This window comes from Oryctolagus cuniculus, chromosome 3 (assembly GCF_964237555.1).
Source record: "Oryctolagus cuniculus chromosome 3, mOryCun1.1, whole genome shotgun sequence".
In the NCBI taxonomy this organism is placed as follows: domain Eukaryota; kingdom Metazoa; phylum Chordata; class Mammalia; order Lagomorpha; family Leporidae; genus Oryctolagus; species Oryctolagus cuniculus.
Window position 1 is genome coordinate 2,118,645 of NC_091434.1, and position 17,874 is coordinate 2,136,518.

General features: G+C 63.9%; 1 protein-coding gene across 1 annotated transcript in view; it reads left to right on the forward strand.

Annotated features, from left to right (window-relative positions):
• The first annotated feature begins 6,792 nt into the window (after positions 1-6,792).
• The window catches only part of PER2 (period circadian regulator 2), a 35,003-nt gene continuing 23,921 nt past the window's right edge, over positions 6,793-17,874 (forward strand). Inside the window, exons 1-2 of the mRNA XM_070071477.1 lie at positions 6,793-6,911; positions 17,353-17,601. Coding sequence (XP_069927578.1) covers positions 17,372-17,601 — 230 coding nt within the window. The 5' untranslated portion in view covers positions 6,793-6,911; positions 17,353-17,371. The remainder of the gene's footprint in view (positions 6,912-17,352; positions 17,602-17,874) is intronic.

A 17,874-nucleotide genomic window follows, 5' to 3' on the forward strand; every position in this document is an offset into this window, starting at 1 on the left:
CCTCATGCATATTGTCCGTAAACTTTTTTTAAAGATTTGTTTTTTACTTACTTGAGAGGCAGAGTTAGAGAGAGAGAGGGAGAAGCAGAGAGAGAGATCTTCCATCTGCTGGTTCACTCCCCAGACGGCCACAACAGCTGGAGGAGGGCGAAGCCAGGAGCCAGGAGCTTCTCCTGGGTGTCCCATGTGAGTGCAGAGGCCCAAGGACCTTGGCCGTTTTCCACTACTTTTCCAGGCCATTAGCCGGGGCAGAGGATTTACCCACTGTGCCCCAGTGCTGGCCCCGTCCATGAACTTGTGAAGGTCCCTCACATGGAGACAGCACATTGTCTGCAAGGTCACCACAGGGAGCTTGGGGGACCAGGTCCCATCCTGCTCCACCTCTTTTCTGGTTTGAAAGACTCAAGCTGACCATGGGGCTGGCACAGTGGCATAGCGAGTAAAGCTGCCACCTGCAGTCTGGCATCCCATGTGGATGCTGGTTCGAGTCCCGGATGATCCACTTTTGATTCAGCTCTCTGCTGTGGCCTGGGAAAGCAGTAGAAGATGGCCCAAGTCCTTGGGTCCCTGCAGCCATGTGGGAGACCCGGAAGAAGCTCCTGGCTCCTGGCTTCAGAGCGGCACAGCTCCAGCCATTGTGGCCATTTGAGGAGTGACACAGCAGATGGAAAACCTCTCTCTCTCTCTGCCTCTGCCACCTTGTAACTCTGCCCTTCAAATAAAATAAATAAATCTTTAAAAAACACAAAAAAGACTCAAGCCGGGCTCAGGGAGGCCCAGATGGAGACCAGCCTCACAGGACAGACCCCACCACCACAGGGGTTTCCCTCAGACATCCCAGTTCCTTACTGACTTCATTGTCCTCTCCAGAGTCCTCAGACGACGGCAGGACACGGCGCGCGGCAGGGAGCCATGAAGGTGAGGCTGAGAGGCCGTGATGGCAAAGCTCCCTCCCCAGGGACCTCCCATGTCCAACAAGGGCTCTGGCGTCTCACGCTCCATCCTGCCTCCTGTCCCCATCACCCCCACGCAGTCACTTCCCTCCGCGGCCCTTGCCGATGAAGGCCATTGTCCCCCTCATCCTCTGGGTCTCCCAGGCTCTGGCAGCCATCGTGTGTCTGGTTCCGGCACCCCAGCCACCAAGGTTTGAGTGTACAGTGGGGGGTGGTCTCCACGGGAGGCATTAGCTGCTGGACCCCCGGCTGTCTGCCTGTCCCAAGCAGAGACGTGGGCCACCTGTGGGGTGCACAGCAGCCCAGACAGGACTGCTCCATCCCTAGCGGTGCCTTGGGCCTGGAGAGCAAAGCAAAGACGGCCCTGCCTGCAGGAAGCCCGTCCGTGAGCACGGTGTCAGGGTCCTCTCTGGACTCCCACGTGAACACGCTGGCCTCACCAGCCCCCCCCAGGGTGGCATAGCCTCGAGGGGGTGCCCCGGGTGGTGCTCACGGTCTCAGGGCGCTTTCCCCAGACAGCTCTGCCGAATCCACTGGGTCAGTCAGTCCAGACCACCAGTGGGCCCCTGGCACCCAGGGGTCACCCCTCACTGCGCAAACAAACCCACACCCAGACTTTCCCAGCGGCCCCCCAGGCGCTGGACACAGCAGGGCCAGAGAGGGCTACGTCCTTCTGCGAACAGCCCGCCTACACCTGCAGCTTCCCACGGCATGGGGAGCAGGGGGCGCTCCTCTTCCTCATCTTCCTCCCCCCCCCTCGGACTCCATCTGCTGGGGCAGCACAAGCCTGAGCATCTCCTTCCCCCGGAACCGGAACCGGAACCGCGGCAGGCACCAGGGCCCCCGCCACCAGGAACAGACCACCGGCACCCTGTCCTTGTCACACGTCCGGCTGATCCAGCGCCGCCGCCGGCCAAGCCCCTTTGGGGTACCTGGGGACACGTGGTGTTTTCCTTCACTGGGCACCACGAGTAACGCGTGGTGAGCACAGAGCAGCATTCCCTGCAGGCCTGGACTCGGGCAGGACACACAGGGCCCCCCATCGCCCTCCTGAGCGCCCGTCCTCCAAGGAGAGGCTCTGCGGGCCGGCAGGAGCAGAGGGCCCTGCACCCCAGCCATCCCCAGCTGGGAGCCCTTACAGCATCGGAGGGGCGTTGAGACGCGGAAGCACCTGCCGCCGACGCAGGGAGGTGCTCTGGGCTGGAGAGAACGTTCCAGACAAGGAAGGGGAGGGCGGAGCTTGCACTTTGGACCTGGCGGCCTCCCTGCTGAGCCAGCTTGTTCCCAGACTGTGGGGTGCGGCCGCGGGCATGAGGTCATCTGCAGACAAAGGTTGTGCCTCCTGAATGACATAAGACACAGACCCACACAATTCCTGTTGCGGTGAGAGGCCAAGGCCGTCTCCTGCAGGAGGCCACGGGGTGCAAGTGCACGTCTGAGACGGCTGTGAGAGTCACTAAGGTCGAGGCGAGGGTGACGCCCCCACACGGTGAGCACGCACTGAGTCAGCTCACGCACGGGCAAGGGGGTGCCCTGGGGACCACGCACACCTACGGATGTCACCCCACAGTCAGACAGCCTGACACTGCAGGGTCAGGATATGCACCCCAGGATACCCACAGTGACCAGTGCCACCTAGGCTACCCTGCAGGGCCACCTCGAGGAATACTGGCAGAACCAAGCCGAAGCCACAGCCATGGTGGACACACAGCCAGGCAGAAAGGCCCCGGCTGGGGGGGGGGTGTGGCCCAGAAGACCAGCGAGTGGGCGCCCTGACCCAGGACAGACTTACCACCCATTGGAGGAAGAGGACCCTTGGACATGGGGGCCACCTTGGACGTGGGGTGCCTTGCTAACAACCTGTCTGTCCTTGAAGCCTTCCAGGACAGCAAGGGTTTTGGTGCCCCAGAAGCTGCCAGAGACCACCCTGTGAGCTCCCGGGGCAGACAACCTGCACCTGTCTCAAGCACAGAATGGTGCGGCCTCCCCCCCCCCCCCCCGCACCACCACCACCTAAGGGCACAGCTGTCGGCTGGGTTACGTCCTTGGATTTTCTGTTGATGTCTCATGACCAGGAAGTTTGACGTTTAAATCCTTTCTCAGGTGACAAGACAGCAAATAGTTTTGTTGGCTTCGGTTACAACGGTTAAAACCGTGCCCTTCCTTAGCAAAACTGGTAAGAAGAGAAGTCAGTTGGCTGCACACGGATTCCTACAGCAATAAAGAGACGGCAGCATTCGCATTTATAACGCGTGCGCGTTTTTGCTTCACAACACAGTAGTCTACACACAATGCTGTCCGGCAGAGACAAAGCAGTGCCGTTTTAAATTATTTGCTTTTAGCATAGCCCTTAAGTCACCACCTGGGACACCCCACATCCGAGTGCCTGCTTTGAGTCCTGGCAACCCTGCCTTCCAACCAGCTTCCTGTTAATGCACGGCCCTGGGAGGCATCAGAGAGCGCTCAAGTACGCGGGCCCCTGCCAGTCACAAGGGGACACAGATGGAGCTCGGGCCCCTGGCTTTGTCTTCAACCAACTCTGGCTACGGTGGGCATTCAGGGAGTGAGCCAGTGGATGGAAGATCTCTTGCCATCTGTCTTTCAGCTTTCAAGTAAAATGGAAAAAAGTCATTAATTATTAATTGCAGAACTGAAAGTATGATTAGATTTATTTGACAAAAATATTTTTAAAGTAACAATAATTTGCATAGATTAAAATCCCACAGCCCCCGTGTATGACAAAACCCAAATCTCTTAGCAAACTTTAACAGAAGGGAACTTTCTTCCTAAGACAGTGAATACGTAAAAAAGCAGAGCACCTGCGGCTCATCACACCCGATGCTGAGATACCGAACACTTTCTCTCTCAGCTCGGAGCAGGCCCGGGTGTCCACGCTCACCACTTCCACTGCTGTCACGTGGAGGTCCCAGCCTGCGCCACAAGTGCTGTGACGACAAGCATGTCCTTTTGGAGGCCATGGAGACATGGACACCAGGTGGCTCCTCTCCGCAAGGTGAGGGGAGGGAGAGGGCTGCAGCCCACTGCTGAGGGTTCGGCTCCAGGTTTCCTGGAGGAAGATGTGAGCACGTGCACACCCACACATGCGTGTGTCCACACACACAACATGCACACATCCCTCCCTGGCTCTGTGTTTGGTCTGAAACTCAGAAAACGCTTCCGTCGGCAGCTGGCATGATCAAGAGAACTTTCAGGTCCCCTGGCTGGGTCCGGGGCAGATAAGCCGAGTCTCATCCTGTCCGAGACTGTGGACGCAGCTGCCCACGCCCCGGGCCCACCTCTGGGAGTGGCGGAGGGTCTCTCTGCCAAGAGCGGCCGCTGTCCAAAGCTGGTGTCAGCGCTGGGTGCAAAGAAGGCTGGAGTGTGGAGGTCAGCATCTCTCCCTCAGAGGCTCTGGGAGTGGTGGGACGGGAGACTGACAGTGCCCCCACCCCCTTGTAGGGGACCTTGCTGGCCACGTAGACCCCCATTTATGGAGAGAATGCCCACTTCTCCTGTGCCTTCCCGCTTATGTCTTGGTTGTGTGGGGCCGGCCCACAAACCGTATGACCCACAAGGAGAGAGTGGGGGCCGACAGTGCCTGGCACAGAGCAGGTGCATGAGAGACAGAGAGAGCGTGTTGAGGACGCTAGCAAGGGCATGAAAAAGCCGGGCAAGAGGAGCCTTCCAGGCCCCGGCACAGATAGGTGGGGCTGACCCTGGTCAGCCTCATTGGTGGAAATTGCCCCGTGGCAGTGGGGCGGGGCAGGGGCCTTTGGCTGGGAGACCATAAACTGGCTCCTCCAACCGATAGCAGTCCCAGGTAGCCAAGGACCCTGGCCAGCCTGCCTCCTCCTGTGCCAACAGGAGTTCGCCCAGTCAGCAGCTCGTGCGCGAGGTGACGGCTGGTCAGTGTAGGCTGGCTGGGGAAGGGTTCAGCTCTCTCTGCCCAGTGCGGACGCCAACCTTGTACTTGGCCGGATCCCAGGGTGTGTGCTTGCAGCGTTCTCCGTCGGAGCGGGCGCGGGGCTTCTGCGCAGCCCGCCGTGCTCTCTCGCACCGTCGACAGGATCCTCCCTGCCCTGGTTCATCACTCCCTCACATCACACACTCCCTCACATCACACACTCCCTGCCAGCACAGACCCTGTGAGGGGTCCACCAGTCCCCACGGGGGAAAGAAGGTTTCCAAGAACAGCAGACCAAAGCCAGCTACCAGACACTGCAAGCAAGTTAGATTGCAGGGTTTTCCAGAGCCCTGTTGTATTCGATCAGGCCTGAGAGGATTGCTCTCCGTGTCGCCCCAAATCTCCCAGGTCTGCTGAACAGGAAGGGCTGAAGCTAGGAAGGGGCTTGTAGTTAGGAGCCGGATCGGGGACGGCTGAGCGCGGAGAGCCACTCTGAGGCGTGCGTGGGCCTGAGCTGTTGACTCTGGAGGGCAGAACAATGCAACCGCTGACGTCAGGGCAAGGGAGGACAAAAGGCCCTCAGGGTGTGTGCAGGGTGCAGCCTGTGTGCCTGGCATGGCGGGGCAGAGAAGCAGGAGGAGGCGTGAGCTGCCCCAGGGCTGCCCCGCTGAACGTGGTCCCTGGCCCGGTTTGTGCCTGAGAAGTGGCACACGCACCTTGTCCAGCAGAGGGGCGGCAGCAGGTGAGCTGGCTTCCGACACCAGCAGCCGGGCTCCCTGGGCTACCAGTGCTTTCCCTTCCCTCCCATGCCTGGCCCCGGAGAGCCCAGCAAAGCAGCAGGAGAGGAAAGGGAGATGGTTCCCGGACAACGCCTGGTGCCCCCACCATTCTGAGACCCTGCTCTCCCAGAGCCCGCTGCCCGGGAGCCTGCGCGCCGCGCCGGGACTTGCAATGGTCCAGGCTTCTACACAGTCAGTGCACTCTCTCCCGACACGGCGATGGGAGGTTGGCGGCTTGCCATGCCCCCATCAGTGCTCACTACTCCAGGGTCAGTGCTGTCTCCCCGGAGCCCGCCCACCCCTCTGGCGCCTGTTTCTCTGTGGCTTGTAACTTGCTAAGGCCCTGCTGTTATACCAAACCCGTGTGTTGGCTGATTTATAATCCACACCACCCAGTTTAGTGTGGATGAAGTTCCTGGGACCGTCCTTTCTCCTTAATGATGTGCCTGCGGGCAGGGACACCATCTTATTTTGTATCACCCCAAGAATTGCAATGCATAGTTAAAAAAATAAGAAGCTGACCCTCCTGACCAATCGGGGACAAGTGACCGCCACAGGCACCTGGGTGGCCTGGTGGGCTGTCTTCAGTTCCCTGGGCAGCTCCAGCGCCCAGCGATGAATGAATGAACGAATGAGTAAATAAATTAATGAATGAGTGAACGAAGGACGTCAACAGGGAGTTTCCCGCTGCCCTGGCCGCTGCGGGAGAGCCTCCGGCGGGTCGTCAAAGGCAGCAGCCCACGCAGCCCGGGCTTCTGTGCCGCGGGATCTTCCCTGCCGGCGGCCGGTGCGCAGTAGTGCGCCCCGCGCCTAGCTCCCCTGCCCCGCAGTGGTACGCGCCACTCCGCGCTCCCGGGGCGGGTCGACGCGAGGCGTCTTGAATGGAAGGCGCCGAGGCCGGAAGCGGAAGGGACCACTCGGCAGGACGAGAGGGGGGACACGAAAGCGCCGCCTCTTCATTGAGGAACCGAAGCAGTGAACATGGAGTTCCATGTGCGTCTTATGTAAAAAGAGCGACGGGCGCCGCCACCAATGAACGCGCGGCACCCGCAGGTCCGGCCCCCCCGGTATGCAGATGAGGCGCAGCCGCGACCAATGGCGCGCCGGGGGGCGGGCGCGGCGCGCGCGGTCACGTTTTCCACTATGTGACAGCGGCGGGTCGGGGCGGCGGCGGCGGCGCCGCGGGCTACGCGCTGGTCTCGGCGGCGGCGGCGGCGGGCGCGGGCCGGGCGAGCGCGCGGACTGGCCGGCGGAGGGTCCGGCGACGGCTGGGCGGTGAGTGGCGCGGCGCCCGGGCGGGCGGCGGGTGCGCGGGCAGCCGGCGGCCGCCGCTCGCCTCTTACGTAACCGCCCCGGGCCGGGCGGGCGGGGTCCGGCGCTGCGCTCTGGTGTGAAGGGCCGGCCCGAGCCCTTCACGGCCGGACGGACGGCGGCCTTGGGACGGTTGTGTGCGGGAGACCTCGGGCCTGCTGCGGGCGCCCCTTCCCGCCGCGCAGAGCCAGCTTTGCGGATCGGGAGAGTGAGGCGCCGGGAAGCCCGACGGCCGGGCTGCGGTCTCGGAGCGACGGGGTGGGTGAGGACCACGCCGGCCTGCTGCCTCGTCCAGCGTCAGGCCCCGCAGCCGTGGGGGGCCCGGGGGGCCAGTCCTGGGCTGGAAAGGCACCCCAGGTGGGCGCTGCTCTGGGAGCTCTACCTCGACCCCCGCCCGGCGCCCTGGAGGGGGCGAGCCGAGGTGCCAGAGGGTCGCCGGGCCGGGCCCGTAGGACCCCCGCCCGGCGCCCTGGAGGGGGCGAGCCGAGGTCCCAGAGGGTCGCCGAGCCGGGCCGGGCCCGGAGGACCCCCGCTCGGCCACCTTGTGTGCATTCCTTTTCCTGGGTGGGTTGGGGGCTCCGGGAGGGGGGGGCGGTCTGGCCGAGCCGCAGACGTGGATCGCGGGGGGCAGGGGCCGTCCCCGCTTCGGGAAGCCCGGGGAGAGGATGACGGCTCTGTTGCCAGGGTTTCGGCGGCTACACAGAAGGAACCGGTTTGGAAGGCTGATTCATCCTCAACCGCGGAGTCACCAGGCACCCTGGAGCCGGTACAGGGGAGCCCCTCGGCTTGACAGAGACAGGCTCAGGCTCAGCTGCGGCCTGCGGGCATCTCTCAGGACAGGGTCCCCGCGGGGCCTGAGTGGGCGGGGCTGGGAGCCCTAGGTGTTACCCAGGGGCAGGGGCCGCTCCCCATGTCTGGCGCACTTCTGTGTGACCCCCTTGCTCAGAGGGGGGACCCCCACCCTGGACCTGCAGCTGAGGTTCCTGGTCCCAGGCTGGGTTTGGCTAGGAGGGGACAGGACACTACCTGACGGCTTCCCCTGGGAGCCGGGAGTCAGCCTGCAGGTCGTGTAAAACCCTGGAGACAGGGCTCCCCGCTGCAGAGGAGCTGTGTGATGTGCCGGCACAGGGCCCACACCGTGGGTGTCGGCAGGCACTTGTCACCGTCGTCTCGGTGTGATCACTGGGGCAGAGCTCGCACAGGCCCGGCTCTCTGTGGAGGCTGGAGTGGGAGGCGGGAAGCCAGCCCGGGCCGGGCTGCACGGCTTGGCCCCGGCCGGGCCTTGGTCCCTCAGCTGTGTGGAGGGGCCCAGGCGGGGCGTGCACAGGTCTGCTCAGTTGCCAAGCTGGGGGTCCCTGAGACGCCGCAGAGGAGAGCAGGCCGTCCCTCGGCGAGGCCTGGCCGCTGCTGGGGCACATTACCTTCCTGGAGGCGTGCTGCGGTCTGAATGGTGACACGGCTTCCCCAGGCCTCAGCAGGGCACAGGGCTCCAGAAGGTCCCGGCGCGGCCACCTGGAGAAGAGTAAGGCCCCCATGTTGAAAAACTGGCTTGAACACGGGACCGTGGCTTGGCAGGTGTCTGGCGCCCGCCCCTATGGAATCTGCCCATCTGCCAACCCAGGGAGGACCGGGGCCGGGGCCTCTGCCGGGCCCTGGCCCTGAGCCCGTGTGCTTTCCCCCGCGCTGCAACTCTGTGTTCATTCTGTGCCTGTTCGGTACAAGTTGTGGGGCGGGCATTTGGCGCCGTGGTTAGTTAGGAGGTCCGTGGGGATGCGGCATCCTGGCTCTGAGTCCCGGAGAGCAAGTCCTGGCTCCACGTCTGCTCCGGCTTCCTGCTAGTGTGCAGCGGGTGGCGGGTCCCTGCCATCCACCTGGGAGCCCTGGCCTCGGTCCGGCCCAGCCCTGGCTGTTGAGGGCACTTGGAGAGGGGAACAGCAGACGGAAGATCTCGGTCTCTGCCTTTCAAGAAAATTGAAAATTTCTACTCTAAAGTTGCGACTGTGTCCCTAAGTCTGGAGCGGAGTAGGAGCAGCCGTGGCGGGAGACAGGTTGTCGGAGGCTGGTGGCTCCCCGGCACCGGGGGCTGTGTCATGCCCCCTCCAAGGGTTCCTGTGCTCCTCCCGAGAGTGACAGAGACCAGGATGCGCTCTGGGAGCCACTCCAGGCAGGAGCCAGGGCCTCGGCTTCCTAGAATCCGCCCACCCCAGAGCGGCGCAGCGGAGCCCCGCAGCGGGGAAGCTGCCGCCACTTGAGCGCACTTGTGAATCTGCGCCTCCTCTCCCTCGCCTCCCGCGCCTCCCTCGCCTCCTGCGCCTCCCTCGTCGCGCCGGCCTCCTGCTCACATTTTCCTGTGACCCGGCGGCCGTCGCCATGGAGAGCGTGGCTGTTTATTCAGCAGGGCAAACATTCTGTAGATTACCCAGGCCTCAGGGAGCTGGCTCCCACCAGGAAGTAGCAAGCCTGTTACAATACGTGGGGTTGTAAAATACCGCCGCACTCGCAGGCACCAAGACAGGCTTCTGAGCCCTGTTACATAAAGCTGTGAAAGAGGCAGAACTAGCCGGGCTGGTGGGGCCCTGGGGTGGGCAGGTTGGGGGCGGGCAGCGCCCTCCTGCAGATCTGGGTGTCGCTCACGCGGGCGTGCTCGGCTCACTGGCACACGGCAAGCCGGGGCTTCCACCGAGCGACTTTTGTGCAGCCATCCAGACTTTTCTCTTAAGAGCTGGACCTGCACGGTGGTCTCTGCCTCCCTCCAGGAAACATGCCCCTCCGTGGGTGCCCAGTGTTGAGACACAGCGCCGGAGAGGCTGGAACTGGGGCCCCGGCTGGGCGTCCGGGCCCTTCCTGTACTGTTTGCTGTGGAGTTCCGAATGTCTCTGGACACGGAGGAGATGTCACGAGCCCCCATGGACCAGCACTTGACCCCCACCGCTTCCTCCCTCCAGTCCTAGACTCCAGTGTCATCGCCACGCACTTTCTGAACGTTCCTCTGTCGGCCAGCCTCAGCCCAAAGCTGTGCCCAGCGAGCGGTCGGGGTCCGAGCATAAGCCCTCTCTTAGAGCGTTCTCCAGGGCAGAGCCCACGGGCGTACTTGCACGGGAGGGCAGGGGTTGGAGGGGAGGCTTGGGACCAGGGGATCCCGGCCGCCCTTGTCCCTCCTGTGCCCTGGCCCCCTCCCTGTGTGGTAGAAACAGGTTTCCCGGGAGCGCCAGGCCCCAGCACAGCTGGCACGCATGTGGGATAAATGTTTGCGGAGCACAGGAGGCAAAGTCTGCTTGGCCCAGTGTGTGGCTTTGCCAGCTTGGCAAGTGAGGCCAGTGCCTAAGCTGGCGTTGCCGGTGCTAAGCAGCGCATGTTCGGGGATAACCAAGTTCTGGGTGATCTGGCCCTGGTTGCTGTTTCACATTTCTGCCACACCTGCGCTGCCCCCACCACCCTCCTGGGTGACCCGGTGGCCCTGAGGAATTGTATTCAAATAGGCCGGTGCCATGAGCAAAGACCAGGGTTCCAGGAGCTGAATGTGAAATCATAGGGTGCTCAAGTGTGTGGGGCCCAGGAGCCCAGTGTGAACTCACTGTGTGGTTGGGTGTGAGGGAACAGGAGCCCAGTGTGAACTCACCGTGTGGTCGGGTGTGAGGGTCAGGAGCCCAGTGTGAACTCACCGTGTGGTCGGGTGTGAGGGAACAGGAGCCCAGTGTGAACTCACCGTGTGGTCGGGTGTGAGGGTCAGGAGCCCAGTGTGAACTCACCGTCTGGTCGGGTGTGAGGGTCAGGAGCCCAGTGTGAACTCACCGTGTGGTCGGGTGTGAGGGAACAGGAGCCCAGTGTGAACTCACCGTGTGGTCGGGTGTGAGGGCCAGGAGCCCAGTGTGAACTCACCGTGTGGTCGGGTGTGAGGGCCAGGAGCCCAGTGTGAACTAACCGTGTGGTCGAGTGTGAAGGCTAGGAGCCCAGTGTGAACTCACGGTGTGGTCGGGTGTGAGGGCCAGGAGCCCAGTGTGAACTCACGGTGTGGTCGGGTGTGAGGGAACAGGAGCCCAGTGTGAACTCACCGTGTGGTCGGGTGTGAGGGCCAGGAGCCGAGTGAGAGTCACGGTGTGGTCGGGTGTGAGGGCCAGGAGCCCAGTGTGAACTCACCGTGTGGTCGGGTGTGAGGCCAGGAGCCCAGTGTGAACTCACCGTGTGGTCGGGCGTGAGGGCCAGGAGCTGAGCGTCTCCAGAAGCCCCCCCGAGAAGAAAGCCACGCCTCGGCCCCTGCCCGCCAGGCTCTTCATGATCTGGCCTCTCTGCTGTTCCAGCCTCGTCCACCTCAGGGCCCTTGCACTCCCCCAGCCGCTGCCCAGGGTCTCCCTCTCCTCAGGTCTGAGTTTTGGTTTGAGTTCCCTCGAAGTAGTCTAGGTCAGGGCAGCAAGAAAGGAGGAGGCAAGTCCTGGATGCACCCACAGGAGGGCGCTGGGGACAGACGCCCGCAGGCCACGCAGCCTCCTGGGACAGGGCTCCCAAGCAGCCCACTTGGGGCAGAGCTGGGAGCGGATTTCCTGCCAGCTGTGCCCCCCGTCCAGGCCTCTGGGGAAGTGAGGGCCCAAGTGGCATGTGGCGCATTACCCAGGTCACCTCAGGTGTGAAGTAGGCCCCCCGGGGTGTGGCGCATTACCCAGGTCACCTCAGGTGTGAAGTGGGCCCACCCGGGGTGTGGCGCCTCCCCCAGGTCACCTCAGGTGTGAAGTAGGCCCCCCCGGGGTGTGGCACCTCCCCCAGGTCACCTCAGGTGTGTAGTGGGCCCACCCGGGGTGTGGCGCCTCCCCCAGGTCACCTCAGGTGTGAAGTGGGCCCCCCCGGGGTGTGGCGCCTCCCCCAGGTCACCTCAGGTGTGAAGTGGGCCCCCCCGGGGTGTGGTGCCTCCCCCAGGTCACCTCAGGTGTGAAGTGGGCCCCCCGGGGTGTGGCGCCTCCCCCAGGTCACCTCAGGTGTGAAGCCGGGGCATCCAGCACAGGTGCTGGCATTGTGAGGACGGAGCAGGCGGCTGCTGGCCTGAGGACTGAGGACAGTCACGGAGACTCAAGTACCTGCGGCCTTCCTGGCCACCCCGACCCTTCCCCACCTTCCCCGCCGTTGCTTCCATTGCTCTCGCTCCTGCCCAAGGGGAGACGCAGGGTTGGGGCAGGTGTGGGGGTGCCCGGGGGCTGCACTCTGCACGCCAGGGCCGTGCTCCGAGCGAGGGTCTGTGCGCAGGCCTGGTGGGAACTGGCTTTTCTTTCCCAGATCCCACACCACTGTTCCGACCACAGCTGGGCCAGGTGGAGCCAGGATGCCCCCTGGAAGCTGGACGAGGCACCCTGGGAGAGGGGCAGCCGCTTCCCTGTGGGCAGTTCTGAGTGTTTACTGTTCCACGCTCACCCATCCTGTGCATGTGTGTGTGTGCTGTCCCGCGCTCACCCGCCTCGTGCACGTGTGCGTATGCTGTCCCACGCTCACTCACCTTGTGCACGTGTGCGTGTGCTGTCCCACGCTCACCCGCCTCGTGCACGTGTACTGTTCCACGCTCACCCGTCCTGTGCACGTGTGCGTGTGCTGTCCCACGCTCGCCCACCTTGTAGACGTGTGCGTGTGCTGTCCCACGCTCACCCGCCTCGTGCACGTGTACTGTTCCACGCTCACCCTCGTGCACGTGTGCGTGTGCTGTCCCACGCTCACCCGCCTCGTGCACGTGTGCGTGTGCTGTCCCACGCTCACCCGCCTCGTGCACGTGTGCGTGTGCTGTCCCACGCTCACCCGCCTCGTGCACGTGTGCATGCGTGTGCTGTCCCACGCTCACCCACCTTGTGCACGTGTGCGTATGCTGTCCCATGCTCACCCACCCTGTGCACGTGTGCATGCGTGTCTGCCTCAGCTCCCTGGAAGTGAGAAGAGCTTCCCTCCAGGAAGACGTGGTCATTTTTTTCTTTATTTACGTGAAAGGTAGAGTTAGAAAGGGACCCAGGGACCTTCCACCTGCTCGTCCACTCCCCAAGTAGCTGCAAAGCCTGGCGCCAGGAGGCAGGAGCTCCATCCGGGTCTCCCACACGGGTGCAGGGCTCAAGCACTTGGGCCAGCTTCTGCCCTTTTCCCAGGTGCCTGAGCAGGGAGCGTGACGAAGTGGAGCAGCCGGGACTCGAACCGGAGCCCACATGGGACTCCGACGTCGCAGGCAGCAGCGTCACCTACGTTATTATTATACCACCGCGCGCCGGGGGCCTCTGCCCTCTGCTGCAGTCCGTCCTGGGATGTTCTGTAGCCTGACGGGGAAGCGGAGCAACCCTGGCCTCCGCTCTTCCCGGTGCGGGGAGGTCGGCTGTCTCCGCGAGTTCAGCCCGGTGGGTGTTGCTCCGGGGGAGCGGCCCGCGCGCCGTCACCTCCGTCACCTCCGTCTGTCGCTGACTTGGCCGCAGCTCCGTGTGTTCTGCCCGGAGTAGGAAGGACGCTGTGGGCAGGTGTCTGGGAGCCCCGGGCGTTGCTGGCCGCCTGCCTGTCCGGACGGGGACTTGCTCCCCCGCCTGCCGTGTGCTGCCAGGCTGCGTGGGGGCCTCAGCTTCTGAAGTGGCCCGGGGCAGAGCAGAGGTGCGAGAACAGCGGTTTTTCGTCCTTTGTTGGGTGACCTGCTTGTTTGTCCTGTTTGGATGCTGGTGGGGTCTCCTTCTCCTCGCAGGTGGGGTCTCCTTCTCCTCGCAGGTGGGGTCTCCTTCTCCTCGCAGGTGGGGTCTCCTTCTCCTCGGGGGCGGGCAGAGCTTTGCCTGGCGGGGCTCTGAGCAGCAATTCCAGCCTGTCCTCATCTGAGGGTGGCCGTCCTCGCGTGTGTCCCCTTAGTGTCCCTGTCGTCGGCCGAGGGTGGCCGTCCTCGCGTCTCTCCTTAGTGTCCCTGTCCTCGGCCGAGGGTGGCCGTCCTCGCGTGTCTCCTGAGGGTCTCTGTCCTCGGCCGAGGGTGGCCGTCCTCTTGTCTCTCCTGAGGGTCTCTGTCGTCGGCCGAGGGTGGCCGTCCTCTTGTCTCTCCTTAGTGTCCCTGTCCTCGTCTGAGGGTGACCATCCTCGCGTCTCTCCTGAGGGTCTCTGTCCTCGGCCGAGGGTGGCCGTCCTCTTGTCTCTCCTGAGGGTCTCTGTCGTCGGCCGAGGGTGGCCGTCCTCTTGTCTCTCCTTAGTGTCCCTGTCCTCGTCTGAGGGTGACCGTCCTCGTGTCTCTCCTTAGTATCCCTGTCCTCGTCTGAGGGTGACCATCCTCGCGTCTCTCCTGAGGGTCTCTGTCCTCGGCCGAGGGTGGCTGTCCTCGCGTGTGTCTCCCGAGGGTCCCTGTCCTCGGCCAAGGGTGGCCGTCCTCTTGTCTCTCCTGAGGGTCTCTGTCGTCGGCTAAGGGTGGCCGTCCTCGCGTGTGTCTCCTTAGGATCTCTGTCCTCATCTGAGGGTGACCATCCTCGCATCTCTCCTTAGTGTCTCTGTCCTCGTCTGAGGGTGGCCATCCTCATGTGTCTCCCGAGGGTCTCTGTCCTTGTCTGAGAGTGGCCATCCTCATGTGTCTCCTGAGGGTCTCTGTCTTCGCCTGAGGGTGGCCGTCCTCGCGTGTCTCCTGAGGGTCCCTGTCCTCGGCCGAGGGTGGCCGTCCTCGCGTGTCTCCTGAGGGTCTCTGTCCTCGGCCGAGGGTGGCCGTCCTCTTGTCTCTCCTGAGGGTCTCTGTCGTCGGCCGAGGGTGGCCGTCCTCTTGTCTCTCCTTAGTGTCCCTGTCCTCGTCTGAGGGTGACCGTCCTCGTGTCTCTCCTTAGTATCCCTGTCCTCGTCTGAGGGTGACCATCCTCGCGTCTCTCCTGAGGGTCTCTGTCCTCGGCCGAGGGTGGCTGTCCTCGCGTGTGTCTCCCGAGGGTCCCTCTCCTCGGCCAAGGGTGGCCGTCCTCTTGTCTCTCCTGAGGGTCTCTGTCGTCGGCTAAGGGTGGCCGTCCTCGCGTGTGTCTCCTTAGGATCTCTGTCCTCATCTGAGGGTGACCATCCTCGCATCTCTCCTTAGTGTCTCTGTCCTCGTCTGAGGGTGGCCATCCTCATGTGTCTCCCGAGGGTCTCTGTCCTTGTCTGAGAGTGGCCATCCTCATGTGTCTCCTGAGGGTCTCTGTCTTCGCCTGAGGGTGGCCGTCCTCGTGTGTCTCCTGAGGGTCCCTGTCCTTGGCCGAGGGTGGCCGTCCTCGCGTGTGTCCCCTTAGGGTCTCTGTCCTCGTCTGAGGGTGACCGTCCTCGCGTGTGTTTCCTGAGGTTTTCTGTCCTCGGCCGAGGGTGGCTGTCCTCACGTCTCTCCTTACGGTCTCTGTCCCGTCTTTCTGGTGTCATTCTCAGAACGAGCTGTTGGCGGCAGGGAACCCAGCCTTCCTCCATGCCCTCTGACCCCGAGGCCCTCCCCTCTCTTCCTCCCGAGTGTCTGTCTCTTGCAGAAGCCCCTTGCTCCGTGGCTGCCCCGAGCCGCGTCCTTCCAGCCTCATGTCCTGCGGTGGGGCCTCCTGTCCTCCAGCCTCGTGTCCTGCGGTGGGGCCTCGTGTCCTGCAGTGGGGCCTCGTGTCCTGCGGTGGGGCCTCTTGTCCTCCAGCCTCGTGTCCTGCAGTGGGGCCTCGTGTCCTGCGGTGGGGCCTCCTGTCCTCCGGCCTCGTGTCCTGCGGTGGGGCCTCCTGTCCTCTGGCCTCGTGTCCTGCGGTGGGGCCTCCTGTCCTCTGGCCTCGTGTCCTGCGGTGGGGCCTCGTGTCCTGCGGTGGGGCCTCCTGTCCTCCGGCCTCGTGTCCTGCGGTGGGGCCTCCTGTCCTCCGGCCTCGTGTCCTGCGGTGGGGCCTCCGTGTCAGCCCGCGGCTGCGTCTCCTCCTTCCCTGCTTGTTTCGTGTCCGTCTCCGGCAGTTCTTATTTGTGCCGGTGAGCAGGTGCCGGCCACAAGAGGCTGACCTCCTCTGTGCCACGAGGGCTGTCTTGGTCTTCTCGAAAGCCCCATGTTGGCTTTTTCTGTTTGCTGGCTGTGAACACGAGGAGGCCTTGTCAGCCCCGCGCTGCCTGCCTGCAGGCCCCCTCCCCGCGGCCGGGTGAGACTCCTCGCTGCCACCAGAGGTTAGAATCTGGTCCCTGCTGGTGAGGCCAGCACAGCGTTGCCGGGGGCGGGGTGGCCCCGTTGGGGAGGGGGACCTCAGGGTGCTGTTCACTGGGGGAGATGTGTCCAGGGAGAGCTGCAGGCCCCCTGGAAGCGCTTCCTGGGGTGGCCGTCCGTGTGTCCCTCTGTCCCTCTGGCAGGGGTGGCATCTCCAGGAGCCAGTGCCGCCCTCGGCTCCCCTTCCGCCCACACTACAACCAGCAGGAAGTGCCTGTGTGTCGTCGGGAGGCCGGGGACCCTTCCCAGCCACCGCCGTGTAGCAGGAGCAGTGCCACGCTGGGCTGTAGTCAGTGCACAGAGAAGCGGCCCGGGGTGGGGTGGGGTCCCCGTCTTCACTGTCAGGCTGGTCTGGAAGCCACCACCTTGCACTGTGGCTTTGGGGGAGTCACCCACCCCTGCCAGCATGGCCATGGAAGGAGGCGCTACATCCGGGGTTACCCAGGACTGCACTGTGGCCGCCGGCACCAGCCAGGCCCCGGCTCAGCCCCCCAGGCGCTCTCTGCAGGCCTCCGATCCGTCCCCTGAGCACAGGGCAACTGCAAGTGCACGGTGCCTCGGGGACCCAGCCAGAGTCAGCGTGTCTGTCGCTGTAGGCTCTGGCTTCCCTCGGGGGCGGGAAGATTGGAAGGCAGGAGGAGGGAGCTGGGGGGTTATCTGGGTGCCAGGGGCCTCCGCCACTCCTTCCTCTGGCCACCGTCCCCAGGCCTCCATGCATCGCTGGCTTCTGGCTGGGACCGTGCTGGTCACTTTCTGGGCAGAGGTGAGGCCGCCTTCCCATTGCCTCTACCCGGCCTGCACACATCTCCATCAGGCGCTGGAACCTGCACGTTGTGGGGAGGGGGGTGAGACGCGCCCCTGCTGGGCCTGGGCCACGTGGAGCCCCACTTCCAGCCTCCTCTGCCCCGCAGCCCTCCACCTCCGGCCTCACCTGTGGCTTCGCTGTGCCGTGATGGTCAGGATCCCTGACGCCAGTTTCCCCGCTGACCCCAGGCCCTGCCACCCGTTCCGTGGGACTCTCCGCTCCTGCCGAAGCTCCCCATCCTGGCTGGGGACGGTCCGTGTTCTTGTGTGCCCCCCACTGTCAAGCCAGGGCTGCCTGGTTCCCCTGTCTTCCTGCTGCGTGCCCATCAGCAGGCAGCCCAGTAAGCAAGAGTGGTCAGGTGTCACACACGTGGTCTGTGGAGAGAACCGCAGCGCTCTTCCGGTGCCGCCGGTGGTCGCCTGTGCGTGCTCTTTTTAACGTTTGGCACCATTCCTCTCACTCCCCAGGTTGGCTCCGGAGCCCACCATGAACGGCTACGTGGAATTTGCGCCCAGCGCTGGTCACCCCCGCGTGGAGCCCCTGGACCCCCGGCCTGGTAAAGCCCCTGTCCAGGAAGACGTGGACATGAGCAGTGGCTCCAGCGGGAATGAAGCCAACGAGAACAGCTCCATGGGGCGGGAGTCTCAGGGCAGCGACTGTGACGACAGCGGCAAGGAGCTGGGCATGCTGGTGGAGCCGCCAGACGCCCGCCAGGGGTAGGTTGAGCTCGGGCCGCGCGGAGGCCGAGCGGGTCGTGGGCTTCCCTGCGTGTCGTTTCCAGGGTAGTTCAATAGTTTTGTAGCCTTCAAATCGTGCCCACCCAGAATTTTCAAGAGTTTTGAAAATGTCATTAACTTAGAATAACGAAATTTGCTAGTCTGCGCTGATAACGGTGCCGCTGCCGGTCATGCGTCTTTGCAGGGAGAGCAGCGGGATCCTGGCAGGTGCAGGCGTAGCCCAGCCGGCAGCTCCTGCCCACGCCGCGGCCG